This window comes from Lissotriton vulgaris, chromosome 7 (assembly GCF_964263255.1).
Source record: "Lissotriton vulgaris chromosome 7, aLisVul1.2, whole genome shotgun sequence".
NCBI classification, from domain to species: Eukaryota; Metazoa; Chordata; class Amphibia; order Caudata; family Salamandridae; genus Lissotriton; species Lissotriton vulgaris.
Window position 1 is genome coordinate 848,479,891 of NC_141695.1, and position 25,218 is coordinate 848,505,108.

A 25,218-nucleotide genomic window follows, 5' to 3' on the forward strand; every position below is an offset into this window, starting at 1 on the left:
GCGCCAAACGGGCGCTGGAGATGGGGATGGGGAGTCACTGGAGCCGTCCAGGGCGGAACTTCTTAAGGCTATACAGGGTTCGCACACTGCCCTAGAGCGCCAGATTGAGACAGTGTCCGTGGACGTGAACCTTTTGAGGACTGACCTTCGCAAGGTGGCGGATAAAGTCTCGGACGCGGAGGGCAACATTACTCAGCTGCAGGGGGAGGTAGCGTCCCTACAGAAGTCCCTCTCTCAGCTTGCCTCTACTACCCGAGCATTGGAGAGACGCACCGAGGATGCAGAAGGTAGGGCGCGCCGAAGTAACATACGGGTCCTGGGGGTCCCGGAGCGGCTGGAGGCAGGGAACCCTGAACGATTCCTGGAGACCTGGATCCGTGAGCATCTCTGTCCAAACGGTTTGTCCAGTGTCTTTATTGGGAGCGGGCCCACAGAGCCCTGGTGCCCCCTGGCCGTCCTGGGGAGGCCCCTAGAGCCCTCATCGCAAAAATCCTAAACTATAAAGACCGGGACTGCATCCTCAAGGCGGCGAGGGAATCGGGGCCCCACACGATCGAGAACAGTCGCATCTCCATTTACCCTGACTATACCCAGCAGGTGCAGGAGCAAAGAAAATCCTACTTGGGGGTCAAGCAGAAGCTACGCGACATGCAGTTACAGTATATGCTCTTATACCCCGCTAAGCTCAAGGTGCTCTCCCAGGGCCGGGCACACTTCTTTGAGACGCCGGCAGAGGTGTGGGAGTGGCTCGAGATCAGAGGAGATGATCTGCCCCCGGGTGAGAGAGGAGGATCGCGTGAAGTGTGGGGGACCAGGCCGCAGAGGCGACGGCGTGGCAGGAGGAATCGCCGTTCTGGATCTCGTGGTCCTCCTGAGACTCGACCCACGGTGGGTCCGGACGGGGCCATACTGATGGAAGCCTCGCCTGACAGGACTGAGTCACGGTTACACGGTGCGGCTGCACCTGATGACATTTTGGTCCCGGATACCCTGCAGGTGACGCCGGTGAACGTGGAGTCAGCGGCCCCAGTGGTCCCGGAAACTGCCTTGCAGACCCTAGACTTGGAATGACCCTGTCCCTGCCTACACTGACTCTGCTGTGCGATTGCTGTTATTGTATGGTTCCTTAGTGCCCAGTAGCTGTTTAAATCTCTGCTCGTTCTGAGTGGATGTTGTGGGTGATTGTTCACTGATCGATACCTTGCATTTGGCGACTGGGTTGCATGTGCACCGAGTGAGGGGGGTTGTGAGTGTGAGCTGCTCCTCCCGCATTGCTGACTTAGGGGGGGGGAGAGGTGTCCGGGTTCGTATGCCGGAATCTTTGGGTCTTTCGGGGAGCTGGGAGGGGGGATGGGTTGGGTTGTTTTGTTGTGTGTGTGTGTGAGTGGAGAGTGTTGAATGGGATGGCTGTGCACGTCCTGGCACTGGCGGGGGAAGGGCGGGGTGGCGTTTCTGGTTGTTGCTATCCTATTGCTCGTGGGTGGTGGGGTTTCTGGGGTTCCAGTCAATATATCGTATGTTGGGGTTGTTGGGGGGCGGGATTTGGGGTGTGACACTGATGACACTGGCATTTGGCGCATGTTGTTTCTGCTTAGCGAGACGCTTGCTTTGTGCGATGCATTTTTGAATTTCTTTGTGGCGAGGGCCTACTGGCGACAGCCTAGGCTGTGTGTAAACTGTTGCCCGGCTGGGCATAAATGGTGGTCATGGGGTTTAAATTCTTGACGTGGAATGTGCGTGGCCTGGGTACGTGCACTAAGAGACACAGGGTCCTCACCTTCCTAAAACGCCATGGGATTTCAGTTGCTTGTTTACAGGAGACCCACTTGGATGATGACGGTGCGCAGCGCCTAGCCAAGAAATGGAGAGGCCAGCTATTTCACTCCTCCTACTCTACATACGCTAGGGGAGTCCTAATCTGGGTGGCCCCTGGGGTTCCATGCGCTGTCCAATATATTGATGCGGATGTGGAAGGCAGGTACATATTGGCGAAACTCAGATTGGACGATAAGGTCCTTCTGGTCTTTAATACGTACGCGCCGAACATTGATGATCCGGCATTTTTCTCCCGTATGCAGGATCTAGTGGCTCCTAGCCTAGACGCGCCCCTCATTTGGTGCGGGGACTTTAACTGTGTGCTACATCATGAACTGGACCGTAATCCACCCCGAGCGGGAACTAAGCCCCGTATGACGGCGTGTTTGCGGGATGTGATGCATAATATAGGGGCGATCGATGTCTGGCGCGCGTGTCACCCCACACAGAAGCTTTACACTTGTTACTCCCCGACCCATGGCACTCACAGTAGACTAGATAGAGTGTTGGCGGCCAATCTCCCCTCCTCTCTCACGTTGACGGTCACACACCAGGCTCGATACCTGTCGGATCATGCTCCGGTCACGTGCCTGGCGCAATGGCCTGACCGGACGGAACGTCCCCGCTCGTGGAGACTGCCAACTGATCTGCTCCAAGATCAGGTGGCCTGGGATCACGTGGCAACGTCCCTCTCCGATTATCTGGAACTTAACTGGGCGGGGAGTGACTTGTCTTGCTCCACTAAGTGGGAGGCACTAAAAGCGGTCGTCCGCGGTGCGTGTATGGGCCTGACGTACGGGGTCAGGAAACAACTACTATCAGATTTACAGACTGCGGAGGCGGAGCTCTTGCGTGTCCAGGCCCGCCCTGACCCGGACGTCTCGGATCAGCGCGTGGAGGGCCTGGCCCTTGGATCGATCCATGATATTCTCACGAGGCTCGATCGCTTTACGCTGGGCCAATATAGACAGAGGCTGCATCGAGAGGGGGATAAATCTGGCCGCTTGTTGGCCTGGATACTTCGCCGGGAGTTCACGGCTGAGCGTATAGTAGCCCTGCGGGCGCCCGATGGCGATATGGTCCACTCGGAAGCTGCTGTCCTCACGGTTCTGCGGGACCACCTGCGGGCTGTGTATGAGTCTGACCAGTCTATATCTGAGGAGGTCTACCACCCATACCTCGAAAACATTAGCTTGCCGACCCTCCCAGAGGCAGCGGCAAAAGACCTTGATGTCAAACTGACGCTCGGTGAAATCTCTGCGGCGATTGCCGCCCTCCCACGAGCCAAAACCCCTGGCGGGGATGGATTCCCTGCAGAGTTTTATCAAACGTTCGGGCACACCCTGGCCCCCCTCCTTTTGCAGGTTTACCATGAAGCCTTACGCACAGGTGACCTCCCACCCACCTTGAATCAGGGTGAGGTTTGTATGATCCTGAAACCGGGCGGTGACAGTACAGACCCCGCCTCGTATCGTCCTATCACTTTGATTAACTCAGACGCGAAAATCCTAACCAAACTGTTGGCCAATCGCCTTGCCCCACACGTAGCTCAGCTCGTCCATCCGGACCAATGTGGCTTTGTTCCTGGTCGCAATACGGCAATGAACCTACGCCGCCTGAACCACGTATTGCACGAGGTCCGGGGGCGAGACGCTCCCCATGTGCTGGTCTCCGTTGACCTGGCCAAAGCCTTTGATACAGTGCATTGGGGATACCTGATGCATGTACTTCTTAAGATGGGATTTGGTCCTGGCTTTCGAGAGTGGATACGGATATTATATAGGACGCCCCGGGCCAGGGTGCGTCTGGGTTCGGCCCGCTCTGATGAGTGGACGCTGGGGAGGGGTACCCGACAGGGCTGCCCATTGTCCCCCCTTTTATTTGCCCTCGCAATTGAGCCCCTGGCCATATCGGCCCGTAAGGAGATACAGGAATGGGGTATTGTGGTGGGAGACACTACAAATGTCATCTCCCTTTACGCCGATGACGCGCTTTTCTACTTGACTTCTCAGCTGGAGGCCCTCCCCGCTCTGTTGCACCTCTTGGACCGCTTTGGTGCGGCCTCGGGACTACGCATAAATGTTAATAAGTCCCTGGTGTTCCCGCTGACTCCTGATGATCTCGCCCCGACGCCGGATTCTTACTGTGCGGGCCTCCGATGTGAACGTCTGGCGTTCCGGTACCTGGGTATTCAGGTGGCCGCTTCTGATGAGGCTCTCTTAACCCATAACATGGACAGGATCCTTGTGGCCCTCCGCAAGTCTGTTGTATTCTGGAATACGCTCCCTCTCTCCCTTATGGGCCGTCTAGCAGTTGCCAAAATGGTGATGCTCCCTAGAGTTCTATTTGTGCTGCAGAATACCCTATGCCCGTTGCCCCCCCGGGTGTTCCGCACACTGAATTCGCTCCTTACATCTCTTCTCTGGGCGGGTGGTCGCAGCAGAGTTGCGTTGCGTACGGTGACGCAATGTTGGGATGCGGGAGGCCTTGAGGCCCCGAGATTTGATTTATATTACTATGCTGCACAACTTCTCCCGGCGGCCAGATGGTTTGCTGACACTGAGAACTGGGAGTTGGCAATGTTGGCGGGAGTGGCTTCGGACAGGGTGCTACAGGAAGCACTAATGCAGGGTCGGGGCGCCAATGACGCTCTGCCCTATGTCGTCAGGCATACGGCCCGCATTTGGCAGCATTTCGTTGAACGCGTTTTGCGACATGCGCCATTCCATAGGGAGCTCTCCCTTTGGATCCTGGCCCCAATACGCAAGATGGAGGCGAATATGTCCTTCCGAGAGTGGCGCATGGGCGGTTGCGAGACACTTGCGGATCTCTACCCGGACGACTCGTTTGTGTCCTTTGAGAGAGCGGCGGACTCGTTTGGACTGCGTGAGGGCCAGTACTTGCATTATGGATGTCTCCGGGATGTAGCCAGGACGACATGGCCCCAATTCCCAGAGGCGCCCGAGCTCACTAATACTCTGGACATCATCTTGTCCTGTGGCAGAGGTAGGAGACTGATTTCCCTTCTTTACTCGGCGATGCGCAGGGACTTGACTCCCCCATTGATGCCGGCTTGGAGGGCTTGGGAGACGGACCTGGGGATTGAACTGGATCCAGCCCAGAGGAAGCGGATAGGAATGTTGACTCGTAAAGTCTCTTGTAATGCGCGTTTCAAATTGATACATTTTAATTTCCTCCATCGCACATATATGACACCTGCCTCCCTCCACCGTATCTCCTCGGACAGGAGCCATAATTGCCCGAGGTGTAGGGCTGAACGGGCGGGATTCCTTCACCTGGCCTGGGAATGCCCCCTAGTACATGACTTTTGGGTGGAGGTGGTGGCAAATATTACACGGATTACACACCTTGCGATCCAACTGGAACCGCTTCACTGTCTGCTGGCGCTGGTGCCCAAACCCAGGAAGAAGGGTCTGTCCTACAAATTACTGCAACTCCTGTTGGTTCTGGCGCGAAGGAGGGTGGCCATTACTTGGATGGGACAGAGGGCGCCTGAAATCTCTAGCTGGTTACGGGACGCTAGGGAATGGGCCCTAGCGGAGGAGACACATATGCAGAGCACACGCAGGGATGGGAAACTCCAGGAGGACTTACTCGCTTGGAGGGCCATGTGTATCGAGGGGATGGAGGAGGATGACTCGGACGCTACTAGCGCGGAGCTGTTTTCCTCCGCTTCCTCGGAGTCTGATGATGGTGGGGAGGGATCCGGGGTGCAGTGTCTTGAGGTGGTGTAGCAGTCCCCTGGGCCATGCCGATGTTCCTTGTTGCGTACACTTGTTGATCATCGTGATTACCATTGACCACTTTCTACTATGAGGACCGCTCTGTAGTAGGCCCTCGCCTACCTCTCCTTATGTGATTGCATCAATGCCACAAATGCCATTCATGGGGTTCTTGTTTTTGTTATGTTTTTGTTTGGATTGGTATAGCACCATGTAAGAAAATTGGCGAAGGTATTGATATTGACCAGGGGATTCTGGGAGCACAAGAACGAATCCCTTCATTGTTTTGCAGGTTTAACGAGGTGCCGCCCTGCCCCCGGGATGTGGGCCGCACCTGGCTGTGTACCTCCTATTTGGATCTGACCTTCTTGGTCCGGTTGTGTTAACTGCCTTTTCATTTGTATAATTTGTGCCTCTTTATTTTCTTCGCCACCAAAAATAAAGTTTTTAAAAAAAAGAAAAATCAGGTGCATTTGGAAGTGATCAATTAGAGATCTGACTAGGATTCTATCCAACATAACATCTAATCAGGAAGCTGCACCTGTAACCCGTTTCTGGATCATTTCACAAACAGGGCGCATCAGCAGAATTTCGAGATATACTGCTGTGGTGCTTTGTAATGGTTCTTTTATGAAGTCGCATAATGTATGTAGATCAAAACATTAAACATTAAGCAATCAATTGCAGTCAGATAATGTCTCAAAAGGAATGCTTACCAAACGCTCTTCGCATGTTCCCATCATCATGATCTTTGTATTCGGTTTTAACTTCAAGACACCAAGTTTTACATTGTTATCAGCAGGCTTACCTAAAATTAAAGAATTAATAGATACATAAAATGGGTAAATACATAAACTACAATATGTCTAAACAGGACTAGACTATCATCAAACAAGCATGACCAGATCACCGTAATCAAAAACATGGTCAGTGTTGCATAATGAAATCATACTAGAGTGATTATTAATCATAGAAAATTGGCAACCAAATATACAATCCATGCCACAACTGCCAACTCAGCATAGCAAGATTAAAATTAACCAAAACACAAGTTGAAACCTGCACCATCAGGCTAACGTGGCGAGAGCAGTGCGCCATCATTGGATCAATGTGGTAATGTGACTATTATAATGGGAAAGTGCTGAAACAAATATATATATTATATTATATACATGTATATATATTTGTTTTAGTAATTTGCAACATGCAGAGTTTCATCCATCTGATAGCACTTTTTAAGAGGGTGATGAGGAACACTGGCCAGAGTCCACGAGTACAAAATAGTCTATGCTGTTGCAAGTCTCAAAACATAGCACTTTTGTTGTCAGGGGCCCAGCTCATTTTGTCAAACGCAGCATGATTGGCAGGTGTTGAAAGCCAGTCTTGGTCGTTTTGTCAACCAAAAACAGAGAAACTACCATCAATGACTAACTATGGCCTGAAACTCAAACAAAAATAGCCATAACTCCATCATTGACCAAACCTGAACACAGCACCATTCGTCAATCAAGCATGGTCAGACTGAAGTAAACGCTGGTTACCACCATCTAGAGATGGCCACATCATTATCAAGAGACTAGGGCCTGGCCACCATCATGAATCCAACATTTCCACACTCCTGTAGTCAACATATAATGGTCAGCCTTCACGTCAAATTAAGGTGTTAAAAGAGCACCACCACCAGAGTTCATTATTATAAGACTCACCCTGCCTCAGTCACTTAATTCTGACTAAGCGGACGCCAAGAGAACCAAGTATTGTAATAAAACAAGTCCCACCAAGACCAACAGAACCACCAACTATGATCAGGTCCACGCCATCTGTAATGCTCAGTGTATGAAGACTAGCACTGCCCGACCTGATCGCTTCAATAAGACAGGCACCTCAGTAGCAGCTCACTATGACAAGAGCCTAACCCTATTTGGTTGCTGGCACACGATCAATGATCTTAGAATTTAAGGGGCGAAAGCTTTTTTACAAACCTGATAATGGTAGCAGCATTTCAAATGGCTAAAACTACACTTACAAAACATAAGAGCCGCAGGCATATTGCTTTACCATCATCAAATAGCTATTAATTAAAAAACATGCAGAAGGTCCGATCCAGTAACAACAGTAGGTGATACACAACCAACCACTCTCAGTGAAACAAACATGGGGAGACAACCCACTGGTAGAAAAGCACCGGCACTCAGAGCTGAATAAGCCTGAGAGCCAGCACTGAGGAATCGGAGGTAAGCAGATGGCAGGATTATCCCAACATCTCCAGACAACGTGAGGAAATATCAGAACTCTCTCCATCCCCTACATGCTCAGCCAGGTATTTAGAGCTATGGGGCATTTTACCATGGTGTCTGAACCAGAGAATGTGGCATGAGATTTTCCAAACAGAGCAGCTTTACCTTTATATTTCAGTCCCAGAAGCTTCTGCCGCTCGGGCAAGACCCCAGTGAGGCTTCGCAAGGACTGCTTCAAGTCTAGCACTGTGTCTTCCTCAGAGAGAGCTGTGACTGAAAACTCTTGTCCGCCCCATTTTATAATCAGTGATACAGACATCCTCTGGACTCACCAGCACTTGAAAAGCAGCACCTGGGAGAAAATTAAGACGAGTCAGACCTTCAATTCAGCAATTAAGGTTGGGTACATAAAAAGAGGAAGAACATGTTAAGTTAGTAGCATATGGGGCCTTAACAGGCAAGAAAACAAACACCTAGGAAGGATGGAGAAAGTCTGAAGTAGGTCTGATCTCTGGACTAGAGGGCCTAGAAAGAGTGTGACCATAAAAAAGGATTGGGGAGGCACACAGACCCATGGGATTTATTGAAAGGTTATTCTGCTAAGGACAAGTCTTAGACAAAGTGTAAAGGAGTCAAAGTGGCATGTGGAAATGCTGAACATATTGGCCATTGTGCTATCTTGCAGTAGGCAGCATAAGTGCCGTCAACCATCTTTTCACAAACATTTGAACTCTCGCTTTGTTCTCTGGACACATTCCAAAATGATGCTCAACCACCAAAAAGACCCGCATCTTACAAGGAATGATGTGCTGCAGAGAACAAAGCTATTGCCTAATAGTAACTTTTCAAAATAAGACATATTTAAACAAGGGCTGATGTGTGTTCCTTAGTCAAAATATGTTTTCTTGAATTTTCTCCTCAGAGAATTTAGAAGACTCCCGAAATTGTAACCGCTTTCACTAGGTCAGAACAATCTGCATGTGGATCAACATATCAAGTGGCTAGAGGAGAGCAATAGAGAACAAACTAGTGGTGTGATTTGGATTCTTTATTTTGAAAATGTCTTGCATATTATATCATTTAGGAATGTTTCAGCTTCGTAATAAAATGTGAGCATCTGCATGGTTAGAACTGAGGAATTATATATTTCAAATTTACAGCAAAGAGAAAAAGTAGAATTATGCTTTAACAAACTACCAATCGCAGCATGCAAATAAAATAAAATGTACTGTCTCAAATATACATATTCTAAGTATTGGGAAAGAAAATCTGGTCAGACCACAAAGATGTTTCTTTAACACTCAGAATCTCATTTTCAATACTTCTATCTCGAACCACTGCAGCAAGACTTTATTCTATGCTACTCGTGGCAGGAAAACATCCCTTCCACATACCTCTATCTTTGCACGTTTAAATGTTTCTAAGGTTTTTGAGATACTTTAGTATCAGAGTTTAAAGACTGGCTCTTCGTGGTCATCCGACTAGTTCTACAAGGCAGGTGTAAGAAAAAAAAGCAATCATGTAAAAAGCATTATCGTCATCCAAGGAAACAGAGGAACTAGGCTCTACTGTAAACTCAGTAGAACTCCCAAAACTATAGTCAGCTCCTCCCAGAACCAGTATCATGACGGGCCAAAGTGATAAATGTTACTCATGCTGACAGGAGTACCACTTGAGGTGGACACTAACTTGGGCGGACCAAGCGGGTTTAGCACTCCTTTGGAGAGCAGCATGCTAACATTACATACAGCACGTCAGATTTGTGACACAGCAAGTCAGGCCTAAAACACTCACACTCCGATGAAGTTGGGAGACCTTGTATGGTGAAAGACCCTGAAATTGGATGTTGCACAGGCAGGTTGTTTTCTTTTTCTGCGCAGCCCTGCTCCTGAGCAGTAGAGTTCCCTTGTGTTATAAACTGTCACAGGTTTCAGGACACCAGGATTTCTGTGCAGCCAAGGGCTCACTCCACTGCAGTATTCATTAGTGAAGAAACACTGCTTTGGGTGAGACAGCAGAATGTGCTCAGTAAGGTGTCACCGTTTATACTGTATGCCACTTAGCAAGTGGAATAACATCTTTGGTGCAGAAAGAATGCAGAGGCCAGGATTCCAGGAAGGTCAATGCCTTAATCATTTAAAGCATTTTAAGACAGAGAACATCCAACTTTTAGAAGGTGTCTGCTTAGCAATGCTATATCATGAAGCAAATTAAGGCAGGTGTTGCAACACTTCGACATCACTGATTTGTGTTACTTAAACGATATCCTCGAAAAAGGAGCCAATTCACACTTCAAAACCTGCACACACACAAACTGAGTAAATGAGCAAGCCAAGTTCTGAGGAATTAAAGGGATTTTCACAGCAATGGTTAGTGGGCCTAATTCTCAAGGCTTACCGTAAAAACAGTCTGTGCCCAGACTACTGACTAGTGCCACTAAAGGCAAGCATCATTAATTCAAAAGGTCTGAGAATTCAAGCCATTGGAGAGAAAAAAGGTAGACAAACCTAGAACTGCGATAAAAGTGGGACAGTATAGTATAACTGACTGACCCAGCACAAACATTTGCTCTTATAGCAAGCCAGGGATTACACCAGGCCTGGATAGTCCCGTTCATTTGATTAGGCTTTGTAGCTATTAGGACTTTGAAAATGCCCAAAGAAAAAACTGAAATAAAAGCACTACAAAGTTGAAGACTGTACACCTGTCATCCAGAATCACTGCCTAACTTTGCTCGTTGGGCAGGAGAAAACAAATAATGAATGCTACCTGATGCTCGTGGTCATTTAAGATGTGCCAGGATGGTATCCACTCCCTTGTCTGAGAAAAACCTCAATATAACAGGCTGACTTAAGGCAAATATGTTTTACTCCTTGCCTTCTTGAGCATGTCAAAAACATTCAGACACTCTAGTTTCTTGGCAGAGGTTGTTTATCTTCACAGTACAGTAGCTTTTTTTCAGTTAAAACCCATTAAAAGCATATTTGATATCAGAGTTATTAAGGAACCAACTATAAAACCATAGATACTTACGAAGCACCCAAAGTAGAACGTGAGAGCCGGAAAAATACCCACCTTGACCAGGTTTGTGGCCACCTCCTTGTCCATCACCGCCTTAACCTTAAGCTACTTGCGCCGCTTGTATGTCAATTTTTCCCAAATATTATAAGTGACAAACCAGTCGTGCAAGCGGCGTGGCAGTAAGCACCTCCATCTCCTCATTTTTGCAATAAACACCACAAAACCTTAATCAATCTGGCACTTGGAACCCTTTACAATCAGACTACCACACTGAAAGACCTGCAACACCTTAAAATGCACTATGTGTTTCTTCCAACTGGAACTCAACATTGCTTTGTCATACAAGTATACAACACAAAAGTTGATGTCTGTATATCGACTTCCCTAACATGCCAACGCCATTTTTAGCCAAACATCCTTTTAGCATGGAGAATGCCATCTTTCCCATGGTGATATGCAAAGGGCAATCTGGCAGCACTCAATGATAAAGGCAAAGTAACTTAGCAACACGGTTTTATTTCCAAGCTGATAGACAAATTGTCAGACTTTTCCACAGCTTTGAGACACAATAAGGAAACATCAAATGGATATCTGTGGATCTCTAAAATCACCAGCTTGGCCATGAACTTTGGATAAGCTGAAATATTTTAAGTTTGGTATACTAGCAACTTGTGCCTTAAAGCAGTCCCTGACCATGTGTGTGCCTTGCAATTTACACAAAACACATTGATGTCAACATAGCACTAGGAAAACCAGTTTAGAAAACTGTCCTTTCCCCTTCCTGATGGAGATGCATGAAATTGGGATAGGGGGGTGGAAGGGGATTGGGCAGATGAAAAACTTCTACCACAGCAATTCTTCTAGACTTTTCACAGCAGGTCTGAGAGAAAATGCATATGAACATCCTAGAGGTCTGGGGAAACAAAAAGTGCTGTCAGAAACATGAAGAGGATATACAGTCCATGCCAGTAATCTTATCATAAGAGTTTCCTGTACTTCAAGACTAGACAGATAAGCCTTCATCTTGTGAAATAAATTGAAAACATATTTCCACTTACATATCCATCCCTGGTCAATTCAATGAAAGTAAAGCCTCTCCTTTACCTTCCTGGTTCCTAAGCGGCCCAGAAAGCTGCCTTGTATGGTTTGGGTGGAATTGAGAACGACCAACCTCAGGGTCTGAAAACTCACTATAAAGCAGTCTATCACACTAGGTTATCATAAAGCATTCAGTTGTTTCACAATTTGAATGCACAGGGATCAGTGACTCAGTCTTTTGATAACAGGACACATATTTTATGCGAATCAACACCAGCTACCATCTCTTGCAGATCTGCACACATACTGGCTATAAGCCTTGCCATCCAACGCTCCAATGGAGGGCAGGCATCTCGCCTCTGGTGGCTGAACTGGTGACTCTGCTATGTTACACACTTTGAGGTTTTATAACACCTTTTGATTGGAGCTTGGTCTTTGGTGTCCTCTTTCCAAGACTCTCTAGATGGGTAGTCAGAGACTTTGTCAACACAGCCCCCACCAACTTTCTGCAGTCATCGCATAACAGGAAATCAATATTCAGCTGGACCGTCAACATCATATATCTGAACTACAAATGCACACTGCCAGTGGGAAACTCAAAAACATTCCCTACTGCTCTTCTTGAAGCTGCAGTGGAACCCTTAAGATGTTAATCAGGATCAGTGAACCATAAGCTGATCAAGGTAATATCGGCCCTTGAAACCATATAACAAGCAGGTATTTCCCTCCACCAAGTAACAGGACTGAACTCAGTTCGATTACATGGATGCATAAAATGGGAGGAAAATCTTCAACTGAGATCAGAATCGGATCATGAAGTCAGATGCTAGTAGGACCACTGTAGGATAAATGTGTACTTATAGCAAGCACAAACAAATCTGGGAGGTAGGGGTAAAATACTAGGAATTTCCAAAAGGCCCCTTTATGATCAATGTTTGACCATGATCAAAGTACAATGCTGTACCCTCCTTCAGATGTACATTTCGTGGTTGGGGAGGTTCACAAATCATCTTATACAAGAGGAAGCAAATTTGGTAAACAATTTTTGTCACTAAGCCATTGGAATCAAGAACCCATTACAGGCAGAGTACCTGCCAAGAATCTTAAACTGGACTCATCTGCAAGGAGTGCCTCTAGATGCTGGACTGGAAAAATAAACCCATGCCCTTGTGCATTTGTGGAGTCCAAGCTGCAAAGACATTTTTGAACCCTGAATCGAGGCAAAATACCAAGATGTTTTCAGTTGGCATCTTAATCCTCAGGCAACCAATATGTTATTCATAAACTCCAATCTAGGGGTTTCATTTTGCTGCTATGTCCAGGGTAATTCTGCCAGTCAGGAGACATAAGAAATCTGTGAAGCGGATCATTCTCGAGTAGACGGCCCTGACGTAGTTCACAGTGCAGCACAAAGTATCTCATTTGTTAACCTCCACAGAACTACTTCATCAAGCGCTTGGAGAATTTGAAGGCGAGATGGTCCATCGTGGGAGTTACCTGAAGTGTTTGCATTAGTTAGGGAATCATGAGCTTGATGAACCGTACAGTTCATGAACAGCTTGGAAGGCTTGATCTGCTGAGTCTGTGAAATAAGGTGAGGATGTAGTTACAGACCTGTAAATAACTGGAGGCCGGTTATTTCAGCAGGGCAGAGAGAAAGCTTTTAAGAAAACACCATCTAGTTGCACACTTACCGTGGAGAATTAGATCGGGAAAGCCATGCACATGTAAATTTTCACATTTGTGTGAGGTCAGCAAGCTACTTAATCTTTACAGAGAAACTTTAGGGAGAGGAAACATCTCATTAAAAACACTTTAAAACAAATTAGTATTTTGTGTCGGATTCCGGATTTAATCACTAAAAAGGGACGTGTTTAACATTTGTAGATCAAAGCGGTCTCATCCTAGATTTGATCTGCAAAACCACGGTTGCACCAGCTTAACCTCAAGGTTGTGCATTGCCTAAATGGATACGAGACATTGACTCGAGAAGTCGGACAAAAGGGTGAGAGGCAACTGCTTTTTAGGCCCCGCCTAGCGACGCAGTGCATGCGCTGCTCGCTTGTGGGACTATTGTAGACGGTTTTGCTCTGGAAGCGGGGTGGAAGCTCCAACCATGCTTTTAATTGGCAGCCGTCAAAAATGCTCTTGATGAGAGCCAACGGACCTACCAGCAAAGGGGAGGTTATGGGTTACGCTTCGACAAGCAGTGGCAAAGCGAAACATTTCTAGACTTTGGGGGCAGTCACGCCTCCGAAGATCAGCTCATGGAGAAAGGACATGGACTGGTGCACGATCCAGGAAAAGACTTTGTACATGGCACGGGGGTGCCCCAAAATATGGTTGGTGGTGTAGTCTAATTGGAACAAGTACAGAGGCAACATATGTGAGCCCCCTCAACCCTTGCATACAGCAGTGGAGGTAGAAATGTAAGCTGTTTTATGACATGCTGGTGTAATCGCTCTAAATTTGATGGTAAAGTGTACACTCTGTTATTTAAGGTGCGCTGAAACAACTATAATGTACGACTGTGTTGACCGCCACTGGTTCCTAAGCTGTTAATAAAAAGAATTTTTAAAAACAATGCTCTTTTGATTGGAAGGGAGGCATGTTAGTTCCCTCCCTGTCTCCTGTTTGCCGTGCCTGCCCAGACAGGAGATGTGCAAGCACACAGCATCTCTTTTGCGCACGGCATCTCTTTTGCTCTCGGCAGACTCGACAGTGCTTCGTTAACTCTGATATATATCTATACTACTATTATAAAGAGAGAACTTGCACCTTTTGGCAAGGTAAACTCGGGAACCACAGCGCCAATCTACACACCCGATACATCTATGAAAAGGTCAGGGTGTGTAGATGGACATAGGCTATATAAATAAAAATAAAAAAAGGAAATTAAAAAAATTAAATTTGTCAACAAAGTAGTCCCCTGAAAGTAGCGCCGACCGGGACCTAGCGCTGGCCGTGACGTGACGCCGACGTGTTGGAGCGGCGGACATGGAGCGGAGGAGCGTAATGTAAACATTGAAATCGCGGCGAACATGGAGCTGAGGAGCGTGGGCGCGTCATGGCGAAGAGGAGCGGAGCGGCCGGGCGGGAGGGGAGCGGGTGTGCACAGAGGGGCAGGCGGGAGGAGTGGGGGCGGGAGGGAGTCGGGACGGGAGCGGGTGTACTGCCCCCAGCCCCTTTCTGCCCCAGGCAACGCTGGGGCGGCCTGCTTATATATATATATATATATATCAGTTTCACTTTTGCATTTCACTGCATCTCGCCAGTGATGTTTTTAAATATGTTACACATGCCGTGCAGCGCTTTGTTTACTTCTTTCTTTATGGCGTGGGAGGTAAGCTCTAAATCTTAGCTACAAAAGCAACATGCTGTAATATATTTTTGTCCGTCACACCTTTTGTTAAATTGTTCTCCGTTCGCAGTCTGCAATCTGCTTGCTTTTATATTTATCTGGCTGTCTTTGAACACATGGCGCAGGCTCATTTTTCTTAAGTGTAATAACTTTTTTAAGTCTTTATTGTTGTTGATTTTGGCGTCGCTGGTTTCCCACTTTTAATTCCCCTTTGCGTTATAAGCCCTACCCACACCCTCCGAGCATACACCGCCCCTGCATCAGTCTTATTTTGGCAGTCATCATCGGGCCCAGAAGGTCTGAAATACATGCTGTCTACACCTTTGTGACAGAGTGAATTGTAGCAGTTACTTCTTGTATGCACTGCATTGCACATAAAAGGCACAACAAATACAGTTATTGGAAAGCTTGTACAACGTACCTTCTCAGAAGCGTTTTAGTACCGTTTCAGCAAGTCTGAATGTTTCAGTTTTGAATTTGTAAAACAGTCACGCTATGTGATACAATTTGTGTATTCCTGGCCATGTATAGTTTTTTAACGCCGGTTTTACAGCAAAACATTTTTATTTTGCGCACGTCACAGAAGCGAGCAACAAAATACACAAGCAGTCATGTCCACCCCCCCACCACTCTGCCTTCTTTTTAGTGATCTGCGGTGCAATTATGCCCACCAGGCAGAAACCAGATTGGTTATCAGCCTTGAAGTGGGAATTTTGCATCGGATTTGCAGTTTCTCAAAAGCGACAGAGCCATGTATTAACTAGCCATTAATTGTATTCTTATATAGAACACCTTACAAGTTAAATAACAAGTCATAACCTACGAGTTGTTTCACCCTCGGAGCTCAAAAACACACGCTGTGGTTAGTCAACTGTCTAATACTTCTTTCAAGCAACAAAAGCTCCATTTTTACTTACTATTGCAGTCCAACAAAGGCCGGTCTCTCTCATTATAGGCATGCAGCAGGGTTATTTTACAATTTCCAGCTAGTTTTCACATAAGTGCTCCTGTGGGAATTTGATTATTGTCTGTCTTTCTCTATAACACTTTCTCATTTGTTAAGGTTAGAGGTGTTGATGTTAAACATACCAATGGCAATGCTTCTTTGCAAATATAATGATTCCACAGCAAATAAAAACACAAAAGTAAAAAAAACATTGTCAATTTAAAAGCCAACAGCTCTTACTTTTACAAACGTGAGACCTATTGTATTGCAAAGGCTTGTTTATTTCAGGAAGCACTTTTCCCTGGTATCCCACTTGTGCCTCTCCCACACACCCTTTGCCTAACTGGATAAAATGAATCATGGAGGAACCAGGGATTGATACCCTTAGCTTAGAGCTGCACTGGACTAATGACTTTGGCATTGGGCCGCATTCAACCAGAAGAGCTATGGCCTCAATTATCAGTTTGGATGCAGCGTCTCTGCAATCTGTCCCAGGGATTCAATTTTTAGGTCTTGCCTACAAGTGCATTTGCGGTCTGTTGTGAGATGTATAGCTAGCTTACACTGAGCTTAGAGCCCACCCACGGCCTACCTTTGGTTGGCTTCATTGCCACTCATTTACTTGCTTCTTATCATAATGTGAGCTTTCCTTCCTCTTCTTGTTTATCCCTCCCCTGGACGAATTACTGTGCTTTTACACTGCTCATTCTTTTAGACGCTACTTTTTTCATTTCAAGCACACCACAAGAGCACAAGTGTTTTCCAGTTGTTTCCCTAGTGTGATTGTCTTCCCCTCTCCGCGCCGCTCTGACTTGTCTGTGTGGTTTTCCCATACTCCCCTACGTGATGGGCTTACCCTTGTGTGCTCCTCTCTCAGTATTGCTTTCCTGCACTTCTCCCCGTACAGCCTGGTTAAAAAGTCATTAGCAAAGCCAAAAGGTCTCAAAGGAAAGAGATATTGGCTTTGCCAATGCTGAAGATATTTTACTTCAAGCATGTGGCTTCAATGTTGATAAGCAGACTTTTTGAAAGCATAAAATGCTCCTCCAGTCCTGATGTAGAAGACAGATTTTTCTAGCAGCTGAGACGCAAAGTATTCATTCTATTAAGGACATGGAGAAAACCATTAACCCACTGAGGTATAAGTAATGTTTATTCATCATCGTTTGTGGTACGTTGGTTATTGGTGCTCTTTAATGCTATTTTACATGATGGTCAATGCTAGAAATGCTAGCGAAATAAGAGAATAAGAGCTCAACCTTGCATGGCACCCCTTTTAAAAAAAAAATGTTTTATTTATTGAAGTCTTGGATGAACCACAACAAAGAAAATATAGTAACATATCCAAAGTACGTCCGGAACCAGACAAATTAAAAAAAAGTAATATAAATAATAATACATTCCCAATATTCGTTAATCAAAATACGATTCCCGGATTTTCTCAAATTTCCGAACCGCCCCTATTCTTTGAGCATAATTTTGTTCACATTTTCTAACTCTTTCCCATTTTATAGCGCCATTCTTGTATAGTAGGGCAATATTGTGAGCGCCAGTACTGAAGTAATAACGATCTAGCCACAGCCATAGCTATATACAATAGTTTGACTAATTGCCCAGTTAACATCAGCTCCGAATCAAAACCAAACAAAATCAACTTAACATTCTGAGAAATCATAGTTTTCTGTTGATTTTGAAGAAATGCAAAGATATCCTCCCAAAAGGATGCTATTTTGGGACAGAGCGCTATAATATGAGACCAATTGGCAGGATTATAATGCAGACACCTGAAGCAGTTAGATGAACTATTGGAATACATTTTAGATACAATCCGCCACATCAAAGAAATGAATAATGGAGGCCCCAGCAAGGTAGCCCAGGTGGGGAAATCCTCCCTAGGCCACTAATGTAGATGCTAATGGTATTAATGAAACGTTAGGATCTGCTTGATATATAGATACAGTGTTTTGTACTGATCGACATCTTTCTAATACACAGAAGGATACCACTTACATGAAAGTGAGGACCCCGCTTTTAATGGTCCTGATGAAGGTGTGACCCCATCCATGGTACCAACACCGAAACGCGCCGACGCACAGAAAAATAGAGAATCCAAATAAAGCCTAGAAGATACCAACTATATGTAAATCTAACAATTGTGGTATGAATACATGAATTGTGCAAGGCTATTGGATCCCACAAATTGGTAGAAATAACATTCGAGCGAGTATAGTAACTGGGGTGTTTTTGATGTTTTGTATACTTAGTGTTATTGAAAATCAATGTATTGTAATGTATATGCACTGTACTAAGGTTTTTTATGCACTTTAATTGAAAAAATGTCCTTAATGTATTTTTAAAGGTATGAGATGTTTGTTTACATTGTATGCTTTCAGAACAATTGTTTTTTTCTGAAATTTTAATTCTGAAATAATTTGTATCTATTTTAATAAAAAGATTGTAAACGTTACACTTTGGTCCTTGGCCTGTCCCTTGAAAACACATATATGGGTATCTTGGATACAGAATAACTTTTTCTACACATACTGTGGTCTTTATAACTACTCCAGGGATATTCTTTAGACTTGCTTGGTCATTTAGTACCCTGTTCCCTGGAACACGAGGGGTCTTCTCTCTTAACTTGACTGTTAATTTTCTGCCACACTGGAGAAGTTAACGCTAGATTTTCCTGCCCTTGCCATTTGTAAATTACTTTCAGACGTAGGTCTGGGGCCCTGTTCAAAGTTAGACAGCGTTTCCACTCCCCTGGTTTCTTCTCCTGTATAGACAAACAGTTCACTAAATAACTGGGCAGCAGGAGAAAGAAATGTAGGATCCAGTTAACACAGTACACTGTAAATCAGTTTATACGAGCCCAACAGTAAGAGGTTTCCTTGAACCCGAGGAGCCATATCAGAAAGGGTAATCCAAGCCCCATCTTTCATAAAGTTGTTTAACATTGTAAACCCTGTCCTATGCCAATTTTCTACTATTTCAAGACTAATGTCCATCCCTAAAAAAGAGAATGCGCTGTTTAAAGAAGAAGCTAGATTAAGAAAGGGGAGGAAATATCTTTTAAGCATCGCTGCGCGCCTCTTAAAGAACCAGTTTAAGACCTTGTAACAAACCGGTTTGGGTGATTTAAATATTTGAAGAGGAGAGGGAATCTGGGTCTCTCGACTAATTAAATAAAAAAAAAAAGTTGATAAAAAGTTTCTGGTTACGGTCTTTAAATCTAGCTAGGAATTGAGCTAAATACGCATTGTAATAATCTTTCAGATTTAGGAGAGCAAGCCCTCCTTGCTCTTTATCCTCATATAATGTATTTAAGGCTATTCGTGGAGTCTTTTTAGCCCTAATAAAAGATGTAAACAAAGATTCTGTTTTAGCGAAAAACGATCCAGGTAAAAAACAAGAAATGGTTGAGAACAAAAAATTAAATAAAGGGAGAACCGACATTTTGATTAGTGCTACACGACCTAAAATAGATAAATGGTAGAGGGTTCCATCTTTCCAGCATTGAACGTACTTTCTGGAGAAGGGGCACAAAATTTAGTCTATAAAGGTCTGAGACAGAAGAAGAGAAAAGAACCCCTAAATATCTTTTCGGTTTATTATTATTACAGGGTCTTAAATCAGGATGGAGTGCAGGATCGAGATTACCGCAAACCAGAATTTCGGTTTTCTTTTTGTTGATCCAATATCCGCCGAGAGCCTCAAACTCTTCAAATATTTGCAAAGCATGGGTTTGGCATTGCATTTCAGGTTTAATAAACAAAATTATATAGTCTGCTTATAATTAAATTTTGGGCATCAAAGTAATAGGGGGGGGGGGGGGGGAGTATATAAGCAGACTTCCTAATTGCAGTTGCTAAAGGTTCAATAAAAAATGCTAATAAAACGGGGGAGAGCGGACATCCTTGCCTAGTACCGCGTTTAACCGGCACTAAGCCCACAGACTATGCATTAATAATAATGTTGGCTTGGGCCCTTGAATAAAGGTTCTGAATCAGATTTATAATAGCCACTGGGATCCCAAAGTGATCTAAAAAAAATAAAGTGTTTCCCAAACCACCAAATCAAAACCATTTTCAGCATTGAACAATAAGATTAGCGCAGGAACCCGTCGTGTTTCAAAATAATCTAAAGCCTCAATTAAAAAGTGGGTGTTAGATAATAGTTGTCGGCCGGCAATAAAGTCGTTTTGGTCTGTATGAATCAAATCTGAAGAAAAAGAATTGAAACGAATAGATAATAATTTACTGATAATTTTATAATTTGTGTTCAATAACGTGATAGGTCTATATGAATTTGAGTCATTAGAAGGCTTGACCTTTTTTAGAAAACCAACTACGGTTCCTTCCCGGAATGAATCAGGGACTGAACCGCCATCCAACATAAAGTTTAATAACTGCACAAAAAATTCCGCAAAAGAACTGAAAAAGATCTTGAAAAATTCTGCTGGAAGCCCATCAGTCCCACAAGCCTTACCTATTGGAAGGTCTTGCACTACACGCTCTACTTCTTCTCTTGTAAATGAATTAACCATTGTGAATTGTTCTAAAGGGGAAAGAACAGGCAGGGAGATTTTTGCTAGATAATGTAATAACTTTTGCCGGGCTATAGTGGAGTGAGTATTATAAATCTTCTTATATAGTGAGCAACCATTATTTCTCCAATTTCTGCAGGAACGGATGTATCTATTAAGTTAACCGGAGACTTTAACCATTTCGATGCTCCTGACGAGCTCAGCTCGTCATGATGCACAGTTGAGCTGTGCTGATGACGAGCTGAGCTCGTCATGAATATAGAAGAATCTTAATTTCCAGCACAGGAGGGGGAAAACACCTAGCAGCCAAGGTGTTAAGGAATGAATAAGATTAGAAGGAGCTTGCTCTCTGGCCTGCCACGCCAGGAGTTTGCAGGTAAAATTACTCTCCTCGTATATCTTTTGCGAACTCTTAAAAAAAATCTCTTCACTAAGAGTATAGAAATTTTGACAAAGTTCTTTTTGCCTCATTTAATTGCTCCTGAATAATACTAGTTGAGTTTTGTTGCCTAAGTACAGTCAAGGCCTGAAATTTTTGCTGTAGAGATTTATTCTTATTTTTGGCTGCTAAAGAGTCTGCGGCGTCTCTCCCGATCACTAACCCACGAATATAGGCCTTGAGAGAACCCCATACACAGTTAAGAGGAGCAGTTCCCATATTACGAGTAATGAACTCTGAGATCTCAGTTTTAACACCTGCCACCCATGTATCGTCACTCAAATATTTTTTATTAAATATCCAATGTTTTGGGGCTCTAACCTTATCAACTAAAGCCAGTTCAATAATTATCATCGCGTGGTCCGAGAAACCATTGTGGAGCATTGTTTGTTTAGAGAACTTAATTTGACGTGAGATGAGAAAAAATTCGATCCGAGAAGAGGATTTAAACCTACCAGACCAGCAGGTGTATTCTTTTTTGGATGGATTCTGAGTACGCCAGGGGTCGCAGAGATCAAGTAAAGACATATTATTATTAATTGATCCAAAGGATTTAGGTTTGGATTGTTTCTTCGAATAGCTAGTTGAGTCCAATTTTGCATTCATAGTAATATTGCAATCCCCACCTATAATAATCTCGCCTTTGACCGTTAAAAGAGATTGAAACAATTCCTCATAGATCTCTGGTCTATCTTCTACTGAGGCATAAAAGCTAACCAAAGTAACGGGGCTTACCATAACTTCACCTCCTTATCATTAAGTATGACCACAGGAAGTCCACCCCCCCTCCTGCCCTCATGCCGAGTCTAACAGACAACTGGGCTTCTAACAAGGGTGATCATCAGGGAAGTTCAATCTCTTCTAAGCTGGTTCCAGGCTGCAGCTGCTGTCACACTTGGAGGAAAGAACTGTTACCAGACATAAGCCACAGATGAAGAGCAGAAACTGGAAATACATAGCAGCTTTGAATGGTAATAGCTTAAAATCCTTAGATAATTGAGAAAATTAGAATCATGAACTTTGTGTTAAATGAAGGAACAAAGTATATGATAAAAATAAAAGAATGCTACAGATTTTCAAATTAAAGTTAGGTAACGATCTTCAAGGAACTGTAAGCAAGGTTTCCCATTAGAAATACAGTACAATATTGTAGTGCCTAGGCTATTGCTGAGCCTCCAGCTTAACAGCCTACAATGTGATGGTCTCTCCTCAAATGCTATATAGGGCAAAGTTACTGTGCTTAGGAACAAAACTAGTCTACGATAAGGAAGAAGGGTGCTAACTAAAAAAATCTTCAGCATTTCCCCAGCTGCTTAATGGTACAAGCCATAAGATTGGAAGCCAACCAGAAATCATGGGATTAAATAGCACAGAACCTCACTATTCGCTACTCGTTCAAACAACTCAATTCTCCAATTTTAAAAAGGTATGATATTGCATTAGTGAAACATGAAAAAATAATTAGAAATGTAAAGTGGGCAAGTGCACTAAAAGACCATCTAGTTCAGATTATGAGAGATATTCAGACCTCAAAAAATCTACTTGCCATGCTCTATGTCCAATCGGATTTTTTCAGTGCAAGCTATTTTTACAGCCTACTAGCCAATTCTGGCTGGAGCTCAAACTGGCAAAGAGAAGGTGTTCTGTTCATCCAGAAAGTGAATGAGCATTAAGGATGCCTTTAAATCTTGTTTTTATCTTGTCAATTTTGATGTGCATTCAAAGACACAGGCCAAATGCCCACTTATGTCTAACAAATTGCTGCTTCTTTCATCCTGGAGACTGGTGTTCATTTTGCTTTCCCCAACTGCAGTTAGAGGATTTGTAAAGTGAACTGTGACAATCATGCTGCTGTAAAGCGGGTGCTAAATTAAAGGCAGTAGATAGTTATTTTTCTAACCGTCAACATTTAAATAGCTTGTAAATGAACAGTACAAATATTTCAAATTATATCAGCAGTGAAGAAAGCAATTTTTGTTATTTCGAAGTGTGAAGGATTTTTTTTTTTAATAGGATCAAAACAAATCAAACACGTTACTTTGAAAAGTGCAAATAATATTCACTGAAGCCCAATTTCCCCACAATTTTGTTTGTACGCTGCATAGTTTTCTCAGTAAAAATACCTGTCGGTGGGAAAGTTTGTGGCCATTTTAATAAAAATGTACAGTCTGTAAATGGCAGTGCTACCACATCCTTTCTTGAGCAATTTATTAGAAGTGAGAGTTTTCAAACATGAACTGAGAAACATAACTGGCCCAGCGCTGATCACAATGCTATTAGTGAACTAAGAGGCAAGTCATGGTACATGTGCACGCTATACGTGGGCAAGATTCTAATTATACATAGAGCAAATGTTTGGTCTAAAGAGTTTTTTGTACAGCAGACAAACAGAACTCACACATTTGAAGGTGCTATCCTTTGTGATAATTAAGAAAATGGTGACTCAGTGAAGTAAAATATTTGAATAGAAGCACACAATTTGAGAAGCAGTTTATGGGTCAAGAGCATTACAGTTAAGTCGAGTAGATTATTCAAGTCACTAGGCCTGCAGTTCTGGTAAAAATGTTAAGAGTTTTCAAGTCCAGATTTTAAACGGAAGAACTTTAATAAAGAGTATCTGCTACTTACATCTAAAGAGTAGCTAAGTAGCAGAGCCTTAGTGGAGTCCAGGGCCAAGAATTTTTATTTGACCAAGAAGATTTACAGAGTGCATTTGAGAGACTATTGGCAAGATTTAACAGTGTACCCATATCTCGCTGAATCTCCCAATCCAGCAAAGTGGGATGTTTATTAAAACGTAGGCCTTGATTAAATTCTCTTCATGCCAGAGGTACTTATTTGAAAGAATACCTAGATAAGGATGTGAATTGAAACTGTAGCCTTAGAGTACGAAGTTCCCCTGTACAGATCTTGTGATGGTTTATATTTTTTTCGAACTAAGCCATCGGCTACTAAAACCAGTGCTATTTAAATATTGGATAAGAGGTCGACAGGAGAAAATAAATATGTTTTGCTCTGCAATTATTAGATGCGACGTGCAGGGTATTAATGGTTTTAACTAATATGAAAGTTTTTAACTATTTTGAATGGAAATATTGCTTTTAACTTTGAATGTGCAATTATATATAGGAGTTAATGTTTTAAATACAATGGCCTAAATACACGTTTTTACTACTTAAAAGTCAAACAAAGAAGTGTTGAACATTTTCTGATTAAATTAATTACATTTTGGTAAGTACCCATTTCGTTTTTCCTCCCTTGGCCTGGTTATAAGGATGTTTGCTATCATGCATGCATATTGAATCTCATTAATGACGATGCGTCCTTCCATGCTCAGCACATTAGGTGTGCATGCTTTAGCATCCTCGCTACTTGTCGATTTCCCACTGGTTCCTATTTTGACCTGTTTATAGGAGGAACAACCATGTGAGTTATACAAATATTGGTCATTACTTCATTACACTACCATATTTCTGGGACACTGTAGCAACAAAAGACTGTGCATGACCAGGCCCCGTTGCACATTATGACGGACTTACTTCAGTGGACAGAAGGTAACTAGCCTTGGACTCTACGGCGTCATTTCCTTTAACTAGTAGAAGTTCAGATATACGCATATTTGGTTTACTTTTCAACATATGTGCACATTCCAAATTGCTCCTGCTTGCCCTTAAAGCAATTGTCAGACCCACTGCGCAGACAGGCCATCGTACCACGTCTGTTATGTTACGTGAAGGTATGTCATGTTGGATATATCTTGTACCCGATGTTAACGTGTACAAATGACAAAGTAACTTTGTAATACGGTCACAAAACGGACGGTGAAAAAAACGTGTTAATAAAAGGATAACACGTTGAATCGCATATGCTGTATTATTTTCTTTCAGAAACGTGTATGATTAAAAGCGTTGATATTTTTATGTCAAGGTGTTTTCAATGTGAAATGTTCTAGCTAGTAACAGAATGGAAACCGGAACGGGGAGGAATTGCTGACATCTCACACTTTGCTACTTGAGATCCCAACTCTATCAGTACCCTATCCACTTTCATTGCATTATAACAGTCTGTCTCT

At 43.9% G+C, this 25,218-nt stretch overlaps 1 protein-coding gene across 4 annotated transcripts in view; it reads right to left on the reverse strand.

Moving 5' to 3' along the window:
- Positions 1–25,218, reverse strand: part of UBLCP1 (ubiquitin like domain containing CTD phosphatase 1) — a 261,687-nt gene that overhangs the window by 229,643 nt on the left and 6,826 nt on the right. For 3 of the 4 annotated variants that reach the window (XM_086931215.1, XM_086931213.1, XM_086931214.1), the window contains exons 2-3: positions 7,961–8,147; positions 6,275–6,366 (exon numbers count right to left, since the gene is read on the reverse strand). In XM_086931215.1, coding sequence (XP_086787341.1) covers positions 6,275–6,366; positions 7,961–8,114 — 246 coding nt within the window. In that variant the 5' untranslated portion in view covers positions 8,115–8,147. Of the gene's footprint in view, positions 1–6,274; positions 6,367–7,960; positions 8,148–13,351; positions 13,438–25,218 lie in introns of those variants that run through there. The other variant, XM_086931216.1, reaches the window with a different exon arrangement.